The sequence below is a fragment of the Zootoca vivipara genome, chromosome 2, assembly GCF_965207765.1.
Source record: "Zootoca vivipara chromosome 2, rZooViv2.hap1.1, whole genome shotgun sequence".
Taxonomy (NCBI): Eukaryota; Metazoa; Chordata; class Lepidosauria; order Squamata; family Lacertidae; genus Zootoca; species Zootoca vivipara.
Window position 1 is genome coordinate 56,106,266 of NC_142584.1, and position 22,234 is coordinate 56,128,499.

Here is a 22,234-nt window from a genome sequence, read left to right on the forward strand (position 1 = left end):
GGGGGAGAGGAGACTTGCTTTTACCTTTTTAAAGGGCTGTTTCTAGCAGTTTCCCTCTTTTAAAGGGTCCCACTTTTTTCACTCATTTAAAATTACCTAGTTAAAGATTGTTCAAATTTGCTCTTATCTGACGTCTAAATAATATGGATTGATATGGCCTGGAGCAATTTGGAATCTTTTGGTACCCCACTTTCCATAGATGCCTGATGGTGAACTAAAATTGCCAGTAGGAGGAGGATAGCCATTGTTCTTTTTATTCACCTTTTCCTTTTCATCATCATCATCATCATCATCATCATGGATTTATTAATCCCATTCTATACAAGTGTCACAAGGCGATTTTCACATAAGATGATTTAAAAACAGTTAAAACACCCAAACATCAGTGGATGGAGTGTGATAGCTCAGGTGGGAGAGCATGAGGCTCTTAATATCAGGGTTGTGGGTTCGAGATCCACATTGAACAAAAAGATTCCTATACAGTATTGCAGTGTTTGGGACTAGATTACCCTTGTGGTCCTTTCCAATTCTATGATTCTATGACCATAGGTTTTAAAATAACACTAAAACTGTAAAGAAGTAGACACTCATGGTAAAGATCCATTCATCCAGCTGGGAACATCTGTTGGAACAAAAAATATAGTCAGTTCTGAGATTGCTAGGAAATTGACTAGCTGATGCCAATTTTCTTTCATGGATTAATTTAAGTAGAGGGGAAAAAATTCTTCTGTAGATTCCTATCCGGTATTTTGGTACAGCCCATCGGTTTAACACCAATGGACCATGGAAAGTTAATAAGTTCAATGAAGATTGTTCGTACAATGCTGCTTAATGAATTCCTAGTGCTACATACGCCTCACCACTGGGTCCCAGTGGCTTCCCAGTATGTTCAGGCATGGTGGACACCTGGTTCACAAGAGCAAAACACAGAGCCTTCATGTAGATCACGAGACATTTATTAATAAAATGTTGGCCACTCCTGCCCTAGACCATATAAGAGCAAGTGACATGTAAGTGGTGACAGGTTCTGTATCCCATTACTAATTCCATGTAATACTTAAAGTTGACCAAAGGCAAGGAAATGTTCTTTCTCCCCCTGGTCCTGTAGTGTGCTTTTAGCACAGCTGCATGAATTACTCTGGCACACTTATTAAAACAGAAACTGATACAGTATAATTGCAGAATGGATGCAGCCCAGATGATATGTAATGCTAAAATTAAAGGCAGAGAGAGAGAGAGGGAGAGGGAATAATGACAATTAAGAGAACTGACAGTGGGAAGAACTGAGGGAGGGGAATTGACTAGGTTCAAACAGCGGTATCGAGCAACCCCCAGTCTCATCAGCTTCAGAATGTTTTGGATCAGCTACCAAGGTGAGACATCCCTGCTCTCCTGGCTTTCTGAACCTGGAAGAAGCTGAGCAGAGAGTTAATTCCCACACTGACAGACAAAAACCTGGATTTAGGTAAGATGCCTTGCATTAGGCAGCCCGCCAGCATAGTCAATGGTCAAAAGTGGTGGAAAGCGTAAGGCTGGGGAGGGCTAGGTTAGGACAAAGCTGGATGCCTTCCCTACTTTTACTAAAGGTACGCACCTGTATAACCTGAACTCATCTTCTTTTATGCATCTTTACCCCTTGAATCTCATTAAAGCTGCTTACATCTAACTTCCTTCACTATGCATAGGCTCAGAGTGACGGATGGTCAAGCCCACTAAGAAGCAAATGGCCTTGCTTAAGAATAGGTCAAGAGGGATGGAAGAATCTTGTCAATTTAAGCTTCTCATTTTTCCAATCTTAAATTTAGTTCGTGACATATCTGCAGCCCGTGAGATCATCATCATCATTTAAATGTATGTAAAAATGTCGAAATATAGATTTAAAAAAATGTCCAGTAGCACCTTAGAGACCAACTAAGTTTGTTCTTGGTATAAGCTTTTGTGTGCATACACACTTCTTCAGATACTTCAGATACAATGTAAAAATGTGTTTGGCTTTTCAAGCACAATTCACCTAATACATCTGGGCACCACAGTTCAAGAAGGATTCTGACAAGCTGGAACGTGTCCAGAAGAGGGCAACCAAAATGGTCAAAGGCCTGGAAACGATGCTTTATGAGGAACGGCTTAGGGAGCTGGGCATGTTTAGCCTGGAGAAGAGAAGGTTAAGGGGTGATATGATAGCCATGTTCAAATATATAAAAGGATGTCATATAGAGGAGGGAGAAAGGTTGTTTTCTGCTGCTCCAGAGAAGGACACGGAGCAATGGATTCAAACTACAAGAAAGAAGATTCCACCTAAACGTTAGGAAGAACTTCCTGACAGTAAGAGCTGTTCGGCAGTGGAATTTGCTGCCAAGAAGTGTGGTGGAGTCTCCTTCTTTGGAGGTCTTTAAGCAGAGGCTTGACAGTCATATGTCAAGAATGCTTTGGTGTGTTTCCTGCTTGGCAGGGGGTTGGACTGGATGGCCCTTGTGGTCTCTTCCAACTCTATGATTCTATAATACATACAATTTTGCACACAATTTTGCCAGCCGCTTCCCGCAGCATATTGTGTTTTTGCATATTGCTTTCGCTAATGCACACACTATTGTGAAGCCATACAGGGCCGTCCCACCCAAGAGGCAAGGTCAGGCAACCGCCTCAGGCAGCAGAGTCCACAGGGGCAACAGATCTGGTCTCCAGGGAATGCATCATCTGTTGCTGTGGAGGTAGTGGCAGCAACAGCTGCAGCACACTCCTAGGAGGCTGGATCTGACATCTTGGCAACCCCCCTAATGACATCTCTACAGTGACCTCTTGGCGAATAGGAGGTGCTACTTGTCTCCTTCCACCCTTGTTCCTGATGTAGATTGTCACTCCTTATTCTCTAGGGGAGTGCCATTTTGTGGGTCATCTCACGTGCCGAATGCTTTGCGCTGCCCTGCCACTAATTAACCCATTTCTAAAAATGGGTTCTTATTTTAATCAGAGAAGTGGAAATATTGAAGGAGAGTGGCATTTTGGTTCCCAATGTATTGGCTTAGGGAGTGTGTATTAGGTGGGTTTGCGTCAAAATGGAAACCAAAAGGAATTTTACCTGTGCCGGTAAAAGGTAAAGGGCCATGGGGGTGATGGCAGTAACATAACTGCTCAGCTCAGCATGGCTCGGAGTGGGGATTACAAGAATTGTTACACTGTCTTCTTTGAAGGGTGAGTTGGGGTTGACCAACATGTTAAATGTTAAGAGAGCAATGCAGAGATTGTTAACCTCCAGCACGCTTATGAACTTTTAATCAAGCAAAAAAATAAAAACCATGGCCGTCAACCATTTAAAATGTGTTTTTATTCTTTATGTTTCCGTTTGTCATAGAAAGAAATATGAAATCTGCATGCAACTTCCTAAATATTTCAAACATTTAAATAGCATATGATAATTTAGCAGTACAATACATTATACGGCAAGATAATAGAGGAAAATCTCCTGCAGTATATTTACAATTGAAAAGGTAGTTTTGTTATTTATAATTTTTTTAAAAAAAGAGGAATGCACTGCTTACCATTGAAAGTATTACATTCAAAATAAAGATGTTGCTTTGTGACTAAAACAGATATATCCATTCCCCTATCAGAGATTCGCCACCTCTCATAAAAGGTACATTTTTAAAAGAGTTTCAGACTACAAATCGATGGAACCATACACAATATACCTGAAGCTTAAAATATCTCAAGCCTTTTAATAATAAGAATGCAGGTGGGGTGGGAAATGTGCTTTCTTCGTATTAAACTGCTTTAGAAATATTTTTCCCATACAAAATAACAAAAAGAAAAGGGTAGCATATTACATATTATACCCTCTGCAAGGATTAACAGGTGAACAGCTTATATCCAGTTCACTGAAAAACCTTATTTCTGAAATTGTACTGCAGAATGTATCAGGCATCCTACATAGAAAATTTTACCTCAGCTCTTCTTTTGTTCTACAGAAATGGAAGTCTTCTACAACTAGAACTCTTTACAATGGCATAGAAAGTTTCCCAAATGCCAAAGAAGAGATATTATTTTGGAACACCTTTTTAAAACAACAACAACAACGACAAAACAAATTAATGATTCACTGAATGAGCTTATAAAGCCCAGTTTCCAGTAATGGTGATGTATGAACAGCTATTGAATGAAGGTTTTAAAAAACAAAAACAAATGACACCAATTTGTAAATGAAGATTACGTCTCATGACATTTCTCTCTACAAAGAGGGCTTGTATGAAATCTAGTGTGTAAAAGACCCTTATGAAATCTGGCAGCTTTTTCTTTTTTTTCTTTTACAGCTATAAAATGTAAAAAGTGATCCTTGGTAAAAAGTGCTTTATAACAATATAGATTTTGTGTCTTGTCTTGCGAGAAGTCATCTCCCTCCATTGTCCATCTTTTCCTCGTGTCTGCCACAGAATCCCATTTCTTCTGCTAGGTTTCTGCCTTCTTACTCTTCGTAAACTCTGCTGGAACAAAACAAAAAACAAAATAACAGAAACAGAACTTGCTTTTCAGCTGGCTGGATTTAAACAACAAAACAAGCAACCTCGGAGCCACCCAGGAAACTAAACGCCAAAGCACAATACCTGCCAGCATCCCAAAGCCAATAACTGCTACAAAAGGCTGGTTCCCTTTATGTCATGTCCTCCATAGTCTTAAAATACCTGTCAACATCCTCAAGGCAGGTAGGTGCCTATTTAAAATGCCTATCTTTCCAGCCATGTCTTAAAGGAAACCCCTAAGGGAGCTGCCTCTGGTGCCAAAATGTCTTGGGCTGGCCCCAAGTAACATATCACTCTAAACAATCACAGTTTCCCCCAGAGAATTGTGGGAAGTGTAGTTTGTTAAGGATGCTGAGCATCCTTAGCAGACCCCTCTTTCCCTCCCAGGGCAACAATTCCCAGAGTCCCCTGGGAAGAGAGCTTGATTGTAACTCTGTGAAAGGACTAGGGAGTCCCCTAACAATTCTCAGTGCAATTAATTAATTAACTCTCAGTGTAATTGATTAATTTATTAATTACACTCCCCAGGATACTTTGGGGGAAAGCCATGACTGTTTAAAGTGATAAGACGCTGCTTTAAATCTCCAAGGCAAGAGTGAGCCTTTCAACCTTGCCGTGGCGCTTTCCCCAGGCTCTTCCTGCTTCATTCTAGCTCCTCTGCTACTCAAATACGAAATTCCATGGGTGGAGACTTGAATACACACCAGCTGCTTTGTAAGTTACCTTATCACACATCTTCAGGGCACTTCCCTGTGAATCTTAAACAGGAGTTTAAGAGTCAATTACCATGGAACAAGTGTAAAAGTACAACAGCAGCAGTTGACTGGGCACAGGGGCCTGCCTTGTTTATATCAAATTGCTGTAACTTTCAAGCTCCACCAGCGCCCTAAGAGAGGTTATATGACAGGAGAGGCTGTGAATGCCAACAAATAAGGAAACTGTGAGCCTGTTATTCTGCAGATCTTAGCTGGGCTGTTGAATATTGTGCTAGACACAGAAGTGTTGTAAAAAGGAAGTTGATAATAGCCTAAGACTCCAGTCTATACATAGTATACAGTACACCAGAGTTTATTTTTTATACCTAGACTTCTTTGTAGTTTGTTGTTATATAACTAGGGAGAATTGAGTACGGAGTGTTGGACTCCTTCCTGTGTGATTCATTTCAGAGAAATCATTAGGGGGACACATCTTCATCCCTGTAAATTGGGGCAGGGGAAAAAAGTTTACTAGCCCAACAGCCACTTTGCATTGAGGACAGCCTTTGGGGACCACTTGCCAAGAGTGGCTGGGAGGCAGAAGTGGGTGGTGCAATGGAAGTGAGTCACCTAGGGATGTTGGATAATTCCATTGGAAATGGAAATACAATGGTACCTTGGTTTTTTAGCATCTCGGAAGTCGAACATTTCGGCATCCGAACACAAAAAAACCCGGAAGTAACTGCTTCGGTTTTCAAATGCTTTTCGGAAGCTGAATGTGCCACACAGCTTCTGTATTGAGCTTTCCGGACGTAAGTGCTTCCGGAAATGCATGCTTCGGTTTTCGAATGTTTCGGAAGTAGAACGGTCTTCCGGAACGGATTACGTTCGAAAACCGAGGTTCCATTGTAGAAGCAGAGATTGCCACAATTGGCCTGTTTGCCCAAGGTCAGAAATAGAAACTGTGCATATGAGTGGTATCCACTATCTTTCTTAAGTACACAAATGTGTACTTACTTAAATGGTGACTTACTTAAGGCCCCCTAGTGAGTTCATGGCCGGAGTAAAATGCGAACCATGAACTTCCTGACTCTCACTGCAATCTCTCAGACACTTCGATGCACCACTCAACACCACATAAAGCTAAGGATATGAAATCCCAACTGTAGTTTTGCCTTCAGTCAGGCAGAGCTTCTGAATTTAAACTGGTGCAGGCAAGACAGAATATTCAACAAATATGGATTTTCGTCTTTTTTGCCTTCCCATAACAGCAAACTGGAACGATATCAGAGTGCATATTCAGCCACTTGTTTTTGCTGAACAGGTCGTGGAATGATTTTTGAAACTACATGTGCAAATATTTCCTATTTCCTATGCAAGAAAGTCCCACTCTGTTCAATAGAGCTTACTTCTATGTAAGTGCATATAGGGTTGCAGTCTCAAAAAATGAACAACATAAAACTTCTGCTTCTTAAAATTGTTGGAGAGAGGCAATCCAGTTGCTGCATTTATGCAAACTATGACGCAGCACTTGGGATTGGCCTTATTTCTGGGAAAGAGACGTGCAGGCTTTCATTGCATTTATCTTTTTAAAGCCTCTAATACCTAATTAAAAAGTTAATCTGTGAGCTGTGTCCAGCTTCTCCTGGCAAAATCCCCACTGACCTCTATGGCAGTGGGATTGGGTTCCGTGGCTCGCATGTTCAGTGTTTTGTCTGTCCCTTAAGCTTGTATTACAAGGGAGGTTTGCAAGCAATCAGGCTCTTTGTTCTTAATAGTTCATCTGCTTCTGCTGTTTCACCCCAGGGCAGGTGTGCTGAAGTTCAATGAACCCTGATGCTGAAGGAAATCACTATTTACATAAGCTTCTATTCATCCAAGCTATAGGCAGAAGCAAAGGTGCTCCCATGATCAATGTTCTGGCTTTTTAACCTAGGAAAGAGAAGTTTACTTTGTTCTTTCACCATGAGGCTCTTGCGTGAGCTCAGGGTAAGTTGGGCGACAAAGATTTATGAGGAACACTAATATTGCTTTAGCTACTTAAGATTCAGACATTTGCTGCAACAGTGCTCAACCACTGTGCCAACGTAACACCAGAAATTACAGCATCAATCTGGAATTTGGTGGTATAATAAGGCAAATATTCCTGTGAGCATAACTGAGCTTTCCCAAAATCTGATTGCTAATCTTAAAGGGCTGTTATCTGCAGAATGATAAATGAACGGCAGGCAGTTGCATGAGTGAAACAGAGCCAGAGGCTTTCATGTGGCATGATGCATAATAAATACAGCTATATGAACCACAGTTTCAGTTGCTTTTTGTCTGAAGAAAAATAGGTGAACTCCTTATGGATGGGGCATCTTAACCATCATAAATTGCTTACCACAGATCTTAAACCCAAGACCTACATAATATTAGGGATCTAACCAGTGTACCATCACACTGAGCTCTGCCCAAAACAAAGAATCATGGGGTGGGGAGAGGTCATATATGTGGGAGCCACCCCAGCAATGCATTGGCCAGAACAGGTCATGTGGCATAGCCTGTTCTTTCTAAGAACACCCTTGTTACTCCAGAATAATGGTCAATTCTCCATGAATAGCATCTTTATTATAACATTTGCTTAATGTATAGAGAATAATTTGATTCCTGTAAGGAAAGTGAAATGTCACAAATCTGCAGGTGTTTAATTTCCTATTGCCTTGAGCATTAAAAGGAACAACAATCCACAAAAATCCTACATATGTTTACTCAGAAGTACTCCACATTGAGTTTGGTAGGGCTTACTCAAAAGTTAGGGTTACAGGTAGGTCGAAACAAAATTAAAAAATTCCTTCCAGCAGCACCTTAAAGACCAACTAAGTTTTTTATTTTGGTATGAGCTTTCGTGTGCATGCATACTTCTTCAGATACACTGAAATAGAAGTCCCCAGACACTTATGTAGAGAAAGGGTGGGGAGGGGGTATCACTCAGAAGGGTGGTGGAAATGGGTGATTGACTGACTGATAGCTGTAGACGACTGTAAACGACTGCAAATGGTCTTGCATGAAAAAGCAAGGGTTGAGATGGCTGAAGATCGCTTTATCATGTATAATGAGATAAGAATCCAACGTCTCTGTTCAAACCAGGTCTCTCCATGGTTTTAAGCTTGGTGATAAGTTAAGGGGTTATAGGAAAAGTTAGGGGTATAGGATAAAGGTAAAGGTAAAGGGACCCCTGACCATTAGGTCCAGTTGTGACCAACTCTGGGGTTGCGCGTTCATCTCACATTATTGGCCGAGGGAGCCGGCGTATAGCTTCCAGGTCATGTGGCCAGCATGACAAAGCCGCTTCTGGCAAACCAGAGCAGCACATGGAAACGCCGTTTACCTATTTATCTACTTGCATTTTGATGTGCTTTCGAACTGCTAGGTTGGCAGGAGCTGGGACCAAGCAACGGGAGCTCACCCCGTCACAGGGATTCGAACCGCCAACCTTCTGATCAGCAAGCCCTAGGCTCAGTGGTTTAACCACAGCGCCACCTGGGTCCCTCGGGGGGTATAGGATAGCAGCCTTTAAAATATTTTCATTCAAAAACTTTAGGAGAGTAGGTGGAAGCAGTCGTTAAGGACCCTTTTCAGAGTACAATGTTTAACTAGCATTCAACTGGGGTCCATTGTCTGATCTTTATCTACTGTATTCACCATATTAGCATCGCTAATATGCAAGCAGGACTTAGCACAAAGCACATCTTCAGTGCTACAGCTCAGTACTGGAAGCTGCAAAGTAATATGAAAAGAATTCACCTGAGCATAAACAAAGTGCTTTTTTTCAGTCCACTGGTCTGTGAATGCACTTCAAGGGATAGGGAGCAGGAATGGTGAGTCTGGGTTCTTGCAAATGAGGTTGGACTCCAACTCGCATCAGCCTCAAGCATTGGTCAATTAAATTTTACCCATTTGGAATGAATAGACTTAACTTAATCATGCTCGTTACTTTCAGGGGATCTACTCTGAGCAAAGCCTAGCTGAATACCACCCATTGCTTCCGCTTTACATTTACAGGTTTGTTGTGTAGTTATATGACTTGTTTCAGCATTCCGATGTAGTTAAACGAGACAGCAAACATGAGCCTTTAGACGGTGGGTGAAAACAGCCAAGCAGTTTTGCTGATGTGGGGGTTACAGTGTTAGCCATTTCTGATCAGACTATGCAACTTCTTTTGCGTGTGTGTGTGTGTGTGTGTAAAATACAGTGACCTGTCAAATAAAGAATTAATGTGATTGGTCTGACAACCCAGAGGAATCCAGAAATTAAGAATTAAGCCCTTGGCCTCAGGCAGCCCTCTTCTCACCAGACATCCTCAGTTGTGTGACATCTGGATGTCTAGGCAGGTTTACATCTGACGTGCCTTGCTCTTTACAAGCCGAAGGCAGATTCTTAGCATTATTTAAACATAAGATCTTGAGTATTTTATTTCCTCTGTGGTAGCCTTTAGAAAGTAAACAAGAGGAAATGAGGTTACATAATAGTTGACATTTAGCAGTGCAAACTATTTTCTCTCCGGCTTCCCAAGTACTACCGCAAGAGCACTGGCAGACAGTCAGGCAAAACTATCAGCATGACTGAGGAAGGGACAAAATATAAAATTAAAAAATAACAAGGCTCTCTAGGCAGCAAGTCCTATTGGATTCGATGGCACTTACTTCTGAGTAAACACCTTCATTTCACAGACAGGCTAAATTACTGTCCCAGGATTTGAGTCAGTACCTGCCAAGGCCTTCACGCCAGCCTTGTTTGTCTTGACCTGGTTCTTGAATGTCACCCAGACAGCTCAGAATGCTGTAGAGTACATGAAGTGTGTCCCACTGTATGTTCACAACAACCCTGTGAGGTAGTTTGGTTCAGAGAGTGTGATAGGCCCATGACTGCCCAGTGAGCTTCATGGCTGAGTGTGGATTTGAACTCAAGTTATGCCAGCCACTCTCAAACTCTTTAACCACTATGCACACTGTCTTTCTCAAAAACTAACTGTGCTCAAAAATAGCTGCAGCTGCTGCATTTACTCATATTCATACTATGCATTTAACAGCTGCACAGTGACAATACAATTCAAGAGAATGACACCTGTCATAAAGGTATTCACAATAAAATCAAAAGAGCCAAGGATTTGGGGAAATGAGGCAAAAAAAGGAAGAGGAAGTACTGTAGTAGAAATAGTTCCAGTTTGTGGATTGATTTCTGCTACTACTTTGGCTTAGAATGGTTGTTGGATCTGGTTGTTTGGTACTTAAGCCGGCTTGGATTTGTGCTTAAGCCCTTGTGTCCAAATTGCGAAATAAAAATGGAACTGTCAGCTGAAATGTTAGATGTTTTTTTGAAACCTGGGATTTAACTTGACAGCTCAACACTTTCCCTTTAAATTACATTGATACCACACTTCCGATATGAAAGCCAGCAGCGATGTCACACTTGTCACTGTGATTATGGATCAAGTGTTCATGTTAGACAGAGACATCTTTCCCCGGAATAAACACATGTACTTAATAACCCAAGATACCTCTTCTTCATAGGGACAGGAGGCTGTCTTGTGCTCTGGACACGAGTGATACCCACCTCTCTTTCTCTTTCCATATTGTGTACCACTTAAGTAATCTTTTGGTACTCGGGAGTTTGGGATGCAAGCAGTACTGGTGGCCGCCTCGGAATCGGGATTTCATTGTGACTCTGAAAGGAAAGACAAGTTGTGAATATGGAGCAGCCGTAATAATGTTAACAAACATGGATTCTTAACAGAACGATAGCTAGCAGTCTAATCCTAAGATGATTGGATGTTTAATTGTGAAATGAAGAAGAAGAAGAAGAAGAAGAAGAAGAAGAAGAAGAAGAAGAAGAAGAAGAAGAAGAAGAAGAAGAGGAGTACTTTGGATTTGCTATCCCACTTCATCACTAACCGAAGGAGTCTCAAAGCGTCTCACAATCTCCTTTCCCCTCCTCCCCCACAACAGACACCCTGTGATGTGGGTGGGGCTGACTGGCCCAAGGTCAACCAGCAGCTGCATGTGGAGGAGTGGAGACGCGAACCCGGTTCCCCAGATTATGAGTCTACCACTCTTAACCACTGCACCACACTGGCTCTCGTGATGTCATGGAATGTTTATGGACATTCCAACTATGAATAAAGGTAAAGAAAGGTAAAGGACCCCTGACAGTTAAGTCCAGTCGCGAACAACTCTGGGGTTGCGGCGCTCATCTCGCTTTACTGGCTGAGGTAGCCCACGTTTGTCTGCAGACAGTTTTTCCAGGTCATGTGGCCAGCATGACTAAGGAGCTTCTGGCAGAACCAGAGCAGCGCATGGAAATGCCGTTTATCTTCCCGCCAGAGCGGTACCTATTTATCGACTTGCACTTTGACGTGCTTTTGAACTGCTAGGTTGGCAGGAGTAGGGACCGAGCAATGGGAGCTCACCCCGTCGCAGGGATTCGAACCGCCGACCTTCCGATCGGCAAGCCCTAGGCTCAGTGGTTTAAACCATTTGGAAGCCCATGCATTGCAAACAGATTGACAGCACCCATCACCTGCTGGAGGGGAGAAAGGCAAGACTGGATACAGCCTTCTTCCTGCCAGAATGGCAAGGCAAGCAGCTGACTAGACCAACTATTTGTTGCCTGGGGAATGTACAAGAATAGGACTCCATCAAGCATGCATGGGTCATCAATGGCACAACTCCAGGTGGCTAAATGGATTATTTTTCACTCTTAGTGGATTGAGGTAACCATGTGCTGCTTGGAAGCAGCTGCTGGGGCTAGCAAAGTGAATCTTCAGATTTGATCTCTGGGGATCTAGTGAGCCTTTTTGGTGCCACAGCTGCCAGAAGATTCTCAGGGTTGCCACACCCTCTTGGGGTAGCCACTTGTGCATGCATGGCCTAAGAAGAGAACTTGCATCACCATGAAAGAGGACCCCAACCTGCGTAAAATTTGCACATGGTAATTTGTATGCATGGGTGCAAATAACCACTATATTCCAAAGAACCCCCAAATCTAAGAATTGCACAGTTGGAAGGGACCACAAGGATCACCTAGTCCAACCCTCTTCAATGGAGGAATCTTTTTTGCACAACGTGGGACTCGCACCCATGACCCTGAGATTAAGAGTCTTATGCTCTACCAACTGAGCTATCTCAGGTGACAAAATAGCTCACCATAGTAGGGGAGACACCAGGGGATGTGTGTGCTCAGTCTGCTGACCAGGTGGTCATTGTCAAGGTTTATAGACTACTTCAAGGCTCCTGCTCCCCCTTTTAATGTGGTTTCTTATTTTTAAATGAACTTCAGATAGACAGGCCTTCAAAACAGAGGACTGCCTGGTGACACATGGCCACCCTATATCCATACAGGCAGCCCATTAATTTCACCGGATTTGGCAAAGCTATGAAGCTTTCGATGTCATGTTTAGTCTTTGCCTGGCCAACAATAAATTTTTCTTGCATCAGCCAGACATAAGCTGTCTTCCTCTACTTCGCAGTATAATGACTTTCCTTCCAGTCTGTTCAGACCTCAGGGTACTGTGTCCCCAGCTTTTCAGCTTTTATTTCTTGTCTACGGCTTCATAAGGTTCAGCTTTCCGACACAGTTTTACACTGAGTCAGCTAAATAATTATCCCAGTTTCCTATTTTCAGACCTGATTAGCAACAGCTTTTATATCTACCGCTCCAGGATCTCAAATATATCTAGATATATATTTTCCAGCTGTACTCCTTAAAATTCCTTACCTGAGATGGAATGTGGAATATCTTAATGGCAAAGCCATGCAAACAAGCAATGACAGACAGAACACAATGTTCTGACTACGTAAAGTCTGATGCATTTTTTTAAAAAGGATTCTAATCGCTTTTGGGTTGTTGTTTTTTTTATTACTACAACGACTCCAGAAAAATCTAGCAGTTGTTAACAAATCTGTTGTTGTTTCTTTGAAAAGAATGGGATTCCAGTCAAAATGAAGAAAATGATCGTGTCAAGATGGTTTCTTCATGAAAAGTTTGTTTCCGAAATACTGCAGTAATTCTACATGCAGAAATGTGGGAGGAGATCATTAGGAAAGGCTGCCACACATTCTTTCTTTCTTTCTCTTTCTTTCTTTCTTTTTTTTTACTAATAATAAAGATAATAACAACTAAATTCATGTAACATTTGCAACAGTTTGCAAATTTAGTCAAAACTCACACTCCATGCTGCAACAAAGTGCAACCAAACCCACAAAAACATTCCTAGTTCAGTCTCTTCTACACTAATTTCCTTCAGAGCAGCATTGCAGTTTCAAACATTTAAAAGAAAAGAAAGGGAAAGGAGGAGGAGATATACTGAGAGGAAACCAACTTTTAGGACTGTGAAAATGTATCTGCAGCGTCAGCTGTTTTTGAAAAAGATGAGATGGGAAAGTTTTGCGCTCCGGACCTTGATTCATATCTAGAGCACCACTCCCAAGCGGGCTTAACGGTGTGCGTTTTCTTGATGATTTTTCAGGGAGAGTGTAAAGTTTCTCTAATGGGCATTTCATTTATGTTTGTACCTCACGGCTTCTGCCTTTTCATTTGGCTGCCAAATCTGGCTGAGCTTCTAAAGGTCTGGAGCACACATCTCTCCCATACCCATCCTGGAGAAGCTTGTTATTGTTTTTTTCCTTGACGGCCTTTCAGCGTCCTTCTACTGCTGGCATCTTGTTTGTGAGAGCATACTGCTGTTTGGTTTTCCCATCAGGCAGGCAAACTCCGAGGCCCAGACTCCAGTCCTTGGCAGCCAAGGCTTGGGCAGGAAAGCCTCTCGCACTGCTTTTGTTATGCTGATGCACGTTTCTGAACTCTTTGTCAGCCCTGGGTTACTGATGTAATGGAGACATAACTGTGTATGCGAGCCGACTGGGAAACTGCTACCTCCGCACCTTATGGGAGTTTGCTAATTTGTAAGGACTTGTCAGGAAAGGAGGTCACTGGCACATCGGTCCACATGGGGGGAGGGTGGAACACTCATTTCCTGGTGTTCACATAGAAACTCTGGCTCATATTTTTGGACGGAGGAAATAGAGAGCAAAAAGGGAGGGGTGGCCTTCTTCCTTGGCGACGGAGTGAACGGTCTGGGCTGCTATTCCAGTACACAAGGTAGGAAGAAAATTCTGCATCCCCACCTTCCTCTTGGCTGGCTCAGCCACTCCTTTTTCGGGCCCAGTTTTTCCCACTAAGCTACAAATACCAGCCATGCCAATGAATTACTGTCCTGAACTAGCCAGTTCTTCCTGGGAGTTTCTGAAGGCAATTTTCTCTCACCATCCGAGAACCACCTGAGTCTCGATCACATGCCCCCCCCAGACTATGCATGAGACAAAGGAAGCTCAGAAATTCAGTTTTCTGCTGTCCAGCCTCCAACACTCATTGGCCACGGACTTCTAAATTGCAACCACTGCTATGCTGCCACTTTGAATGTGATGTAGCTGCATATATTGGCACCATCCTATGTTTCTATATATACAGGGGTGATTCCGAATTTCCATCAGCTCCAGCTGACATGGTCCAACAACATGCAATCTATCATCACACTCAGCAAGTAGAGCGTGAGACTCTTAATCTCCCTGTAATGCAGCAAAAGATTCCTGCATTACAAGGGGTGCACCAGATGACCCTTGCGGTCCCTTCCAACTCTACAATTCTATGTTTCTATGATCATCTGGAGGTCAGTGTTCAAGGATGATGGAAATTATAGTCCAACACTATAATCCAACACTATGTAGAGCACAGAACATTTGTTATACGGAATGCTATTTCCAGAGGCAGTATACCCTGAGTACCAAATCTTAGGGGAAAATAGTAGTGAACAAAAAATGATCATACAGTATTCGCTTTTTATGTACTTGTGGAATATTCTTCCTACTAGGTAAAACCACCTGTTCATCTCACTGTCTTCTTTCCCCCCTTATGCAAATATATTTGTTTGTTCAGACATTTCTTGACTGCTTGTTTTACTAACTCTGCTGCTGCAGCAATGATACTTTTAATCCAGGCTGAATGTTGATTGCATGATTGATGTAACTGGTGGCATTTTGTGTTATAATTGTGCTGTTATGATGCTTTCTGGGTTTTAATATTTTTAATTGTGCATTTTGCAGAAAATGTGCCTTGTACGATTTTAAAGAAACAAGGGTTTGCTGTTGAATCCTGAAACTCTGAATCCATCTGAGTTCAGCTCTTGCAGAATCCTAGTGTATTACAACAAACCTGTTAAACTAGGCTAGGCTGAGCTAGGGAGTCATGGAGAAAAGTGTCGGACTCCAGATCGCAGTGGAGAGAAAGTTCACGGAGATAAAACCTTTTATTGTGAGTTAGGCATGCATAGAAAATTTCCCATTGCCATTTCTCCCTGGATTCTGAATTATCTGAAATTGCGTGCAGAGCAGTACTGATACAATAGCAACTCCCGTCTTTCTGTTTTTGATTTCTGGATTCTGTTTAGAATTCTGTGCACGTATGGTTTGACTCGCTTTTCAGGTTGTGTCTCCCCACTTGCCCTCCTGCCTTACTGGTTAGCAATCTGCAGAAGCACACATATGTGCATTTATTTTTTAAAAAAAACAGCAAAAAATGAATCTTTATGTTATTGTACAAATACACAAAAGGGGGAGGCACAGACGTTAAACTATGATAAATTGTGCATGTGCCAATTCCTAAAATTAATTTCAGAATTATCAACGATAAACTGGGCAGTATGCAAGGCAGAGCCAACCTGTTAAAATGAATGGGTGAAATGGAAGGAGAGGCGCCTGCTGATCTCTGTTAGCAGCCAGTCATGCTGAAGACAGTGCATCTGAAGAGAAGAACAACGCCAAAAACACAAGCCAGGCAGTTCCAAATAACCAGAATATGGGGGCAGGGGGAACCTTCTTCCTAAACTATATGAGTATAGTTGTTTGGGTCATTCCAATGCTGTGGAATGTCAGTATGAGGATTAACTCACTTATTTCTTATAAGGAGATTTACCTAGTCACTGCGACAGTATTTCAGAAGTCTGTCCCATATAATGTATTTTGGGATTATGAAAGTGGAAATTATTATTATTTAGAAATATCGAGATGGGTGTCAAATCAGTGTCTTGGCCATTATGAGTTGCATCCAATCATGCAAGCCGTAGGATTCTCACACGATCTACCTTTCTCTTCCCTTCACCCCCTTTCTCTGTACCCCCTGAAAAGCCTCTGCATCTGAACAGTGTGGGCTGTGTCTTATGGGGCTGCAATGAGAGTGGGGATAATCTGGAATCAGGCAAAAGAAGCCTTGATCAGTAAGGAAAGTGTAGTGAAATGTGCTTTGATGGTTCCTACTGGGAATGTGCTAATCAGCATAATTGTAAGAAAGCTTTGCCCTGTTCAAAATATTCCCAATGTAATCAGGGAATACAACGTAGTTACAAGCAAACGCCTCTTTTAGGCTTTACCCAACATAAGTAAAAGTAGCTGCAGGGAGAGGGGTCAGTGGAGAATGGAGTAAAAGGAAAGCTCTAAAAAGTCCCTCTACCCAACGTCCAAAAAATGAATAATAGAACACCATGAAATGTATAACTCTGCCCTGTGAAAAAAAATAATCAGATGAGTTTTGGCAATTTACTTGGTAGGCTCAGTTTGATCCAAAGAAAAGCTATTTGTGCTTCCCACTAGAAAAGCAGATCATGATGTATAGGCATGTTTGGAGGCTTTAAGAAAGTTACTATAAAATAGAAGAACATTGCTTTGCCTACAGAGCTTTGCGTTAAACTGCTGATCACTGGCTAATATGCTTTGCTCCCAATACTTTATGAGAACCACTGTAATTGAAACATCCGTTGCCAGGGTTTTGATTCAAACCAGCTCATCCAAGTGTAGTATGGTTTGCTTTTAGCACATGGTTCACACAACAACTGTCCGCCTATCAGACAGGTGTTTTCCATTTTCTTGGGCACCTGAGCATTTCTGTCACTGCAACAGAAAGCAATGGACACCAGCTGCTTCCAGTGTGGAAATAAGTGGTCTATACTGTGGCCACACCCATTGACCTTAAGCCAAGGAGTGCAAAGATGCTATTTCTGGTCATGTTCTTTCATACCAACCATGTTCCAACCCCTGAAAACCATATAACCTTTCTCATTTCTAGGAGCATTCCATTCAGTGGCAGCTGGAGCAAAGCTAAAAATCAAAATCGGATGGGTAGACTGGAGGCCTTAATCTGCTGTCCGTAAAGTGAGTAGATACAGGTCATTAAGTTGGGATTTGTTCCCAGTCACGTTGACTGGTTCTTAACCTCTAGGTGTGTCCCAATCCACAATTAGACACCAGTTGTTTAGCATTGCATTCATGAGTTAGTCAGCAGGTTCCCAGAACCTTTCAGTGGAGCGGCCCTGTTCCAGACAACAACAGAGATGTTGTGAGTCATGGAAATGGCTATTTTCCCTTTCCATGTGCCCACCTCATTCCCCCCCCCCACATTAGATTTACCATTTGGAAGGGAACGAGCTTATTTCTGGCAACCTTGCTATGGCTGAGAGGGCTGCCGTGCATAAGCAGGGCTGGGTTGTGTTTCTAGCAGCAGCTGACGCAAACACGACCCAGTTGTGATGCAACACAGCCTTCTCTCTCTCTTTCTAAGTAGGGAACAAGTTGGTTACCACTTGTTATGTAACTAGTTCCAAAGGCAGCATCCTGAGGAGGAATTCTAATTGTTTTATTTCATAATGTTGGCTTGGCCCCGTTCTGACAAATGACACGGCAGTGTGAAAACAAACAAACAAAAGTTTCAGACTTTTAATTTGGCATGCCTCACAAGAAATGCCGAAGCAGAAATGATCTCATTCAAAGTCGTGCAAGTTGAAACAGGTCCCCAAAGATAGAGAGGTCATGTTTATATTTGAGGCTGAGCACTTTGATTTATTGATACCGGTTACTCCAAGCAAACGAAGAGGTGTTCCACATGTACAAACCCTATATTTATGTGGAAGTTAAATTCCACGGAGTGTGATGGGATTTATGGCAACCTTATGGTGCAATCCTGAACTCAATTGCTTTAAGCCCACTGGAGAGAATGGGACGAAGGTTGCGATCCTATATGCATTTTTCTGGAAGTAAGTCCCATTGACCTCAGTGGGGCTTACTTCCGAGTAATGTATAGGATTATACTGTCAAGCACTTGTACAATATTGCAGCCTTCTACTGCACAGCAGATATTTGGCTTCCTTGCTTCCACAAAAATAAGAGAGAGCTCAATGAAATAAAGATAAATAAACAAAGAATATATATATATATATATATATATATATATATATGTATATATATATATATATATATGTATATATATATATATATATATATATATATATATATATATATATATGGCACCTAATGTTGCTCAGGACATTTATAGGCATTTTAATATTACCCTCATAAGCCTTGTCTTCTTTTCTAGCAATTTACAATTAAGCAGATTTACTATATCAGGGACAGATGGAACATTTTCATAACAGTTACCAATTGTGCTGCGTTTAACATGTTACCATACTGTCATAGGCATTTTCTCTCTCTTTAAAATATTAAAAATGCAGAAAAACAATCTGATTGATAAAAACATATTTATTTTGATAATACCCCTTTTTTATATATATAAAAAGTTGTGACTTACATGATCATTCTTTCCTTGCAGTATGGATACTTTGGCTTCTCTTCCAGCTTTTGTATATCACTGAATCTGATCTTGGGGCCCTTTCTTGCGCATCTGCATTTTGATCCTAGAAGAAAAAGTATTTATCCATTTGTGTATATAAAAATTCATTTCATATTATACATGCCCTTATCACTGCTCCCAAATTCTCTTTAATTTACGAGCTATTTAAACATATACATTATAGGAAAAAGTTCATCTTTCTACAGTTTAATATGAAAGAGGACATTACTGTATTATTTATCTAGGCTACTTGTTCCTAAGTAACATATTGCAAAAAACAAAAGTTTTTCACTGAGCAAGATCTTAAGATCGCAATCCTGTATATGGTTAAGTGAATTCCATTGAAGTTAGTAGCCTACCCAACCAATTTATGTAAGTAAGAGCCACTAAGTTCACTAGGACGAATTCCCAAGTAAGTGTGCACAGGACTGCAATCTTTTATATTTGAAGCCATGTGGCTTTTAAAAGTGCACCTGCTGTGATCAAACTTTGTAAAAAATTTGCACATTAAGAAAAATAAACAGTCAAGTCACACTATTCAGATGATGGTCAAATATAACTTTTGCTATTGATTGCTTCTTCTTTTATAAAATTGGAAAAGGAATATAAAGACTTCTGAATTCTTTCGGAATTGTTTGATATACAAATTGCCAAAGCAGCATCTGAGCTGGGCAAAAACCAGCCCTTCAAATTAAAGGGTGGCCAATTCAAAACCATTCCCAAGAGCATGGGACCCGTACTTAATGGGTTGCAGAGTTTGGCTGAAACTGTCCCGGTCAAAGTTCTAGTTACTGTCTCCATTGTGCATTAATGTGTGTGAACTCACCATTCCAAAGGAGTCCACACAAATTAAATGCAAGGGGGAATATTTCCTGTGATACGCACTTCAGCTCAGCTAACTTTGGGGAGAAGCTGAGGTTTCCAGTTTTCTGGTGTTCTTGCTATACAAATCTATAGCTTAAAATATATTTGCTCTGGGATTTTTTTTTAAAGTTCAGGTGTCAGTTGCTTCTAAGTACATTTCAAAACTATTTCAACAAGCGGTAAAAGTGAAATGTGTGCGAGAGAGAGAAAGAGAGAGAGAGAGAGAGAGAGAGAAAGAAAGAAAGAAAGAAAGAAAGAAAGAAGAAAGAAAGAAAGAAAGAAAGAGAAGGAATGAGGGAGAGGTGCTGAAATGCATGGTAAGTGAAGAACCTGTAACTTACCTTCCACGCTGGTAAAGCAGATTACAATGAACAGTAAGAGGAAAACTGCTGTCAAGGGCTTCATGATAAGAAGACCTCAAGGAGCCTAAAGGTCTGCTCTCTTAGATTTCACTTGGATAACTGCTGTCTTTCCTTTGGCTCTTTGATCAGACGCACTGGTCAGACTGAGACTTGGTGTTGCCACAGTATAGATTGCAATGTGAATGAATGCCTAGGATCTGCTCTCTCCTGTTTGCTGCTGCTGCTGCTATTGCAGCCCTGCCGGTTTCAGCTGCTGTCTGTCTGCGCGCTGCCGCTTCCCTCCTCTTTTAAAACAGCTCCCGCTGCCCTTTCCTCAAACTCATTAATATGCAGAGAGACTAAATTACTTTCAGCAATTTCGCAACCTAAAAAAAGGGGGGAGGGACTTACAGGGAACGAAAATAACTGATTCTGCTGAAGGCACGGAGTATTTTAGAGGATAACATACACTGCAGAGAAGGAGAAGATGAGGAGGAGGGGATTGAGAAAGAGATGGCTTTTAACTCTCTGCCCCAGTAGGTCTCTGAGGTGGCAAGGCTGCCCTTTCTAACAAGGTGGTGTTGCAGTTGGTTCTGTGATGCTAGATGGATCCATAAAATAGGTCTCTCTCCCTCCTTCAGAAAACCGTATTTTAAAAATGTGCACAAGCAGTGAAGGAGCTACAGGAACTTCAAGATCAGAATTTGTTAGATCATCACCATACATTGTAATGCTGTGATCTGAGCTGGGAGCAGGTCATTGATATGCAATAAGCAAGGAAGCCCAATGACCTTGGGGGCTAGGATGTTGCATGGCAGATGGCTTTTGACAGATCTGAACATTCTGAAGAATTGCTTCTATAGGATTTCATCTGTAATCGTAGAACACAAAGACGATCCTTCATTTTGCAATAGCTTCAATCCTTTGGGTGACATGGAAGATTCACCACACATCAGCTGTGCTTTGTAGTTTCAATGTTTTGATATGGCAACCCACCCAATTCCTGCCGAATGTCTTGGGAAACAAGGGGAAGTATGCTTATGGAAACAAAGGGTGAAATCCAATCCTGCTGTCCCATTTGTGGAAAGGCTGTTGAGCAAGTCCCCTTCTCTTTATAACCCCTATGCCACCTGTCACACTGTTGGAGGGTCTTTAACTCTCTGGGGCTGATTTTCAGGGGGTGCAGAACCCAAAGAGTGCTCACTAATGTTTCCTTGTCATCCTGAAAAAAGTGACAAGTAGAGTGCCACAGAGTAGTGTCCTGGGTTGTTCAACATCTTTATAAATGACTTGGATGAAAGTACTGAGGGGGTACTCATCTAATTTGCAGACAACACCAAACTGGGAGGGGTAGCCAATATCGCAGAAGACAGAATCAGGACTCAAGATGACCTTAACAAATTGGAGAACTGGGAAATTGAAATTTCAATAGGGACAAATTAAGAGTCGACACTTAGGCAGGAAGAACCAGCTGGACAAATAAAAGATGGCAGACACTTAGCTTGCTGGGAGTACATGTGAAAAAGTTCTAGGAGTTTTAGTAGACAACCATCTTAACATGAGTCAACAGTGTGATGCAGCAGCAAAAAAAGAAGAAAAAAAGAAAGAAGAAAAAAGAAAAAGGGCTGATGCTATCCTAGACTACAGCAACAGATTTATGGTGTCCAGGTCAAGGGAAGCAATCCACTCTGTCCTGTGTCCAGTTCTGGGTGTCACAATTTAAGAAGGATGTTGACAAGCTGGAATGTGTGCATAGGAAGGTGACCAAGATGATAAAGTGTTGGGAAAGCAAGCCTTATGAGGAGCTGTTGAGAGAGTTGTGTATGTTTAGCGTCATGAAGAGGAGACTGAGAGGAGATATAGGAACCATCTTCAAATATCTAAAGGGCTATCACATGGAAGATGGAGCAAGCTTGGTTTGTCCTGCGCTGAGGGTAGGACCCAAACTGATGGACTCAAGTTACAAGAAATGATAGTCCAACTAAACATCAGGAAGAACTTTCTGATGGTAAGAGCGGTTCAGCAGTGGAACGGTCTCCTTTGGGAGGTGGTGGACTCTCCTTCCTTGGAGTTTTTCAAGCAGAGGTTGGATGTCATGGCTGCCTTAGTT

General features: G+C 41.7%; 1 protein-coding gene across 2 annotated transcripts; it reads right to left on the reverse strand.

Annotated features, from left to right (window-relative positions):
* Positions 1-3,302: 3,302 nt before the first annotated feature.
* Positions 3,303-20,392, reverse strand: CXCL14 (C-X-C motif chemokine ligand 14). Of its 2 annotated transcripts, none has more exons than XM_035105485.3 (4): positions 20,125-20,392; positions 18,878-18,983; positions 10,802-10,912; positions 3,303-4,472 (listed from the first exon to the last, which is right to left on the reverse strand). In XM_035105485.3, the coding sequence occupies exons 1-4, from the start codon at positions 20,186-20,188 to the stop codon at positions 4,457-4,459; spliced, it is 297 nt and encodes a 98-aa protein (XP_034961376.1). In that variant the 5' UTR covers positions 20,189-20,392; the 3' UTR covers positions 3,303-4,456. The 2 variants fall into 2 exon arrangements, with proteins under 2 accessions (XP_034961376.1, XP_034961375.1); XM_035105484.3 differs by having other exon boundaries at positions 3,303-4,475.
* Positions 20,393-22,234: the final 1,842 nt, after the last annotated feature.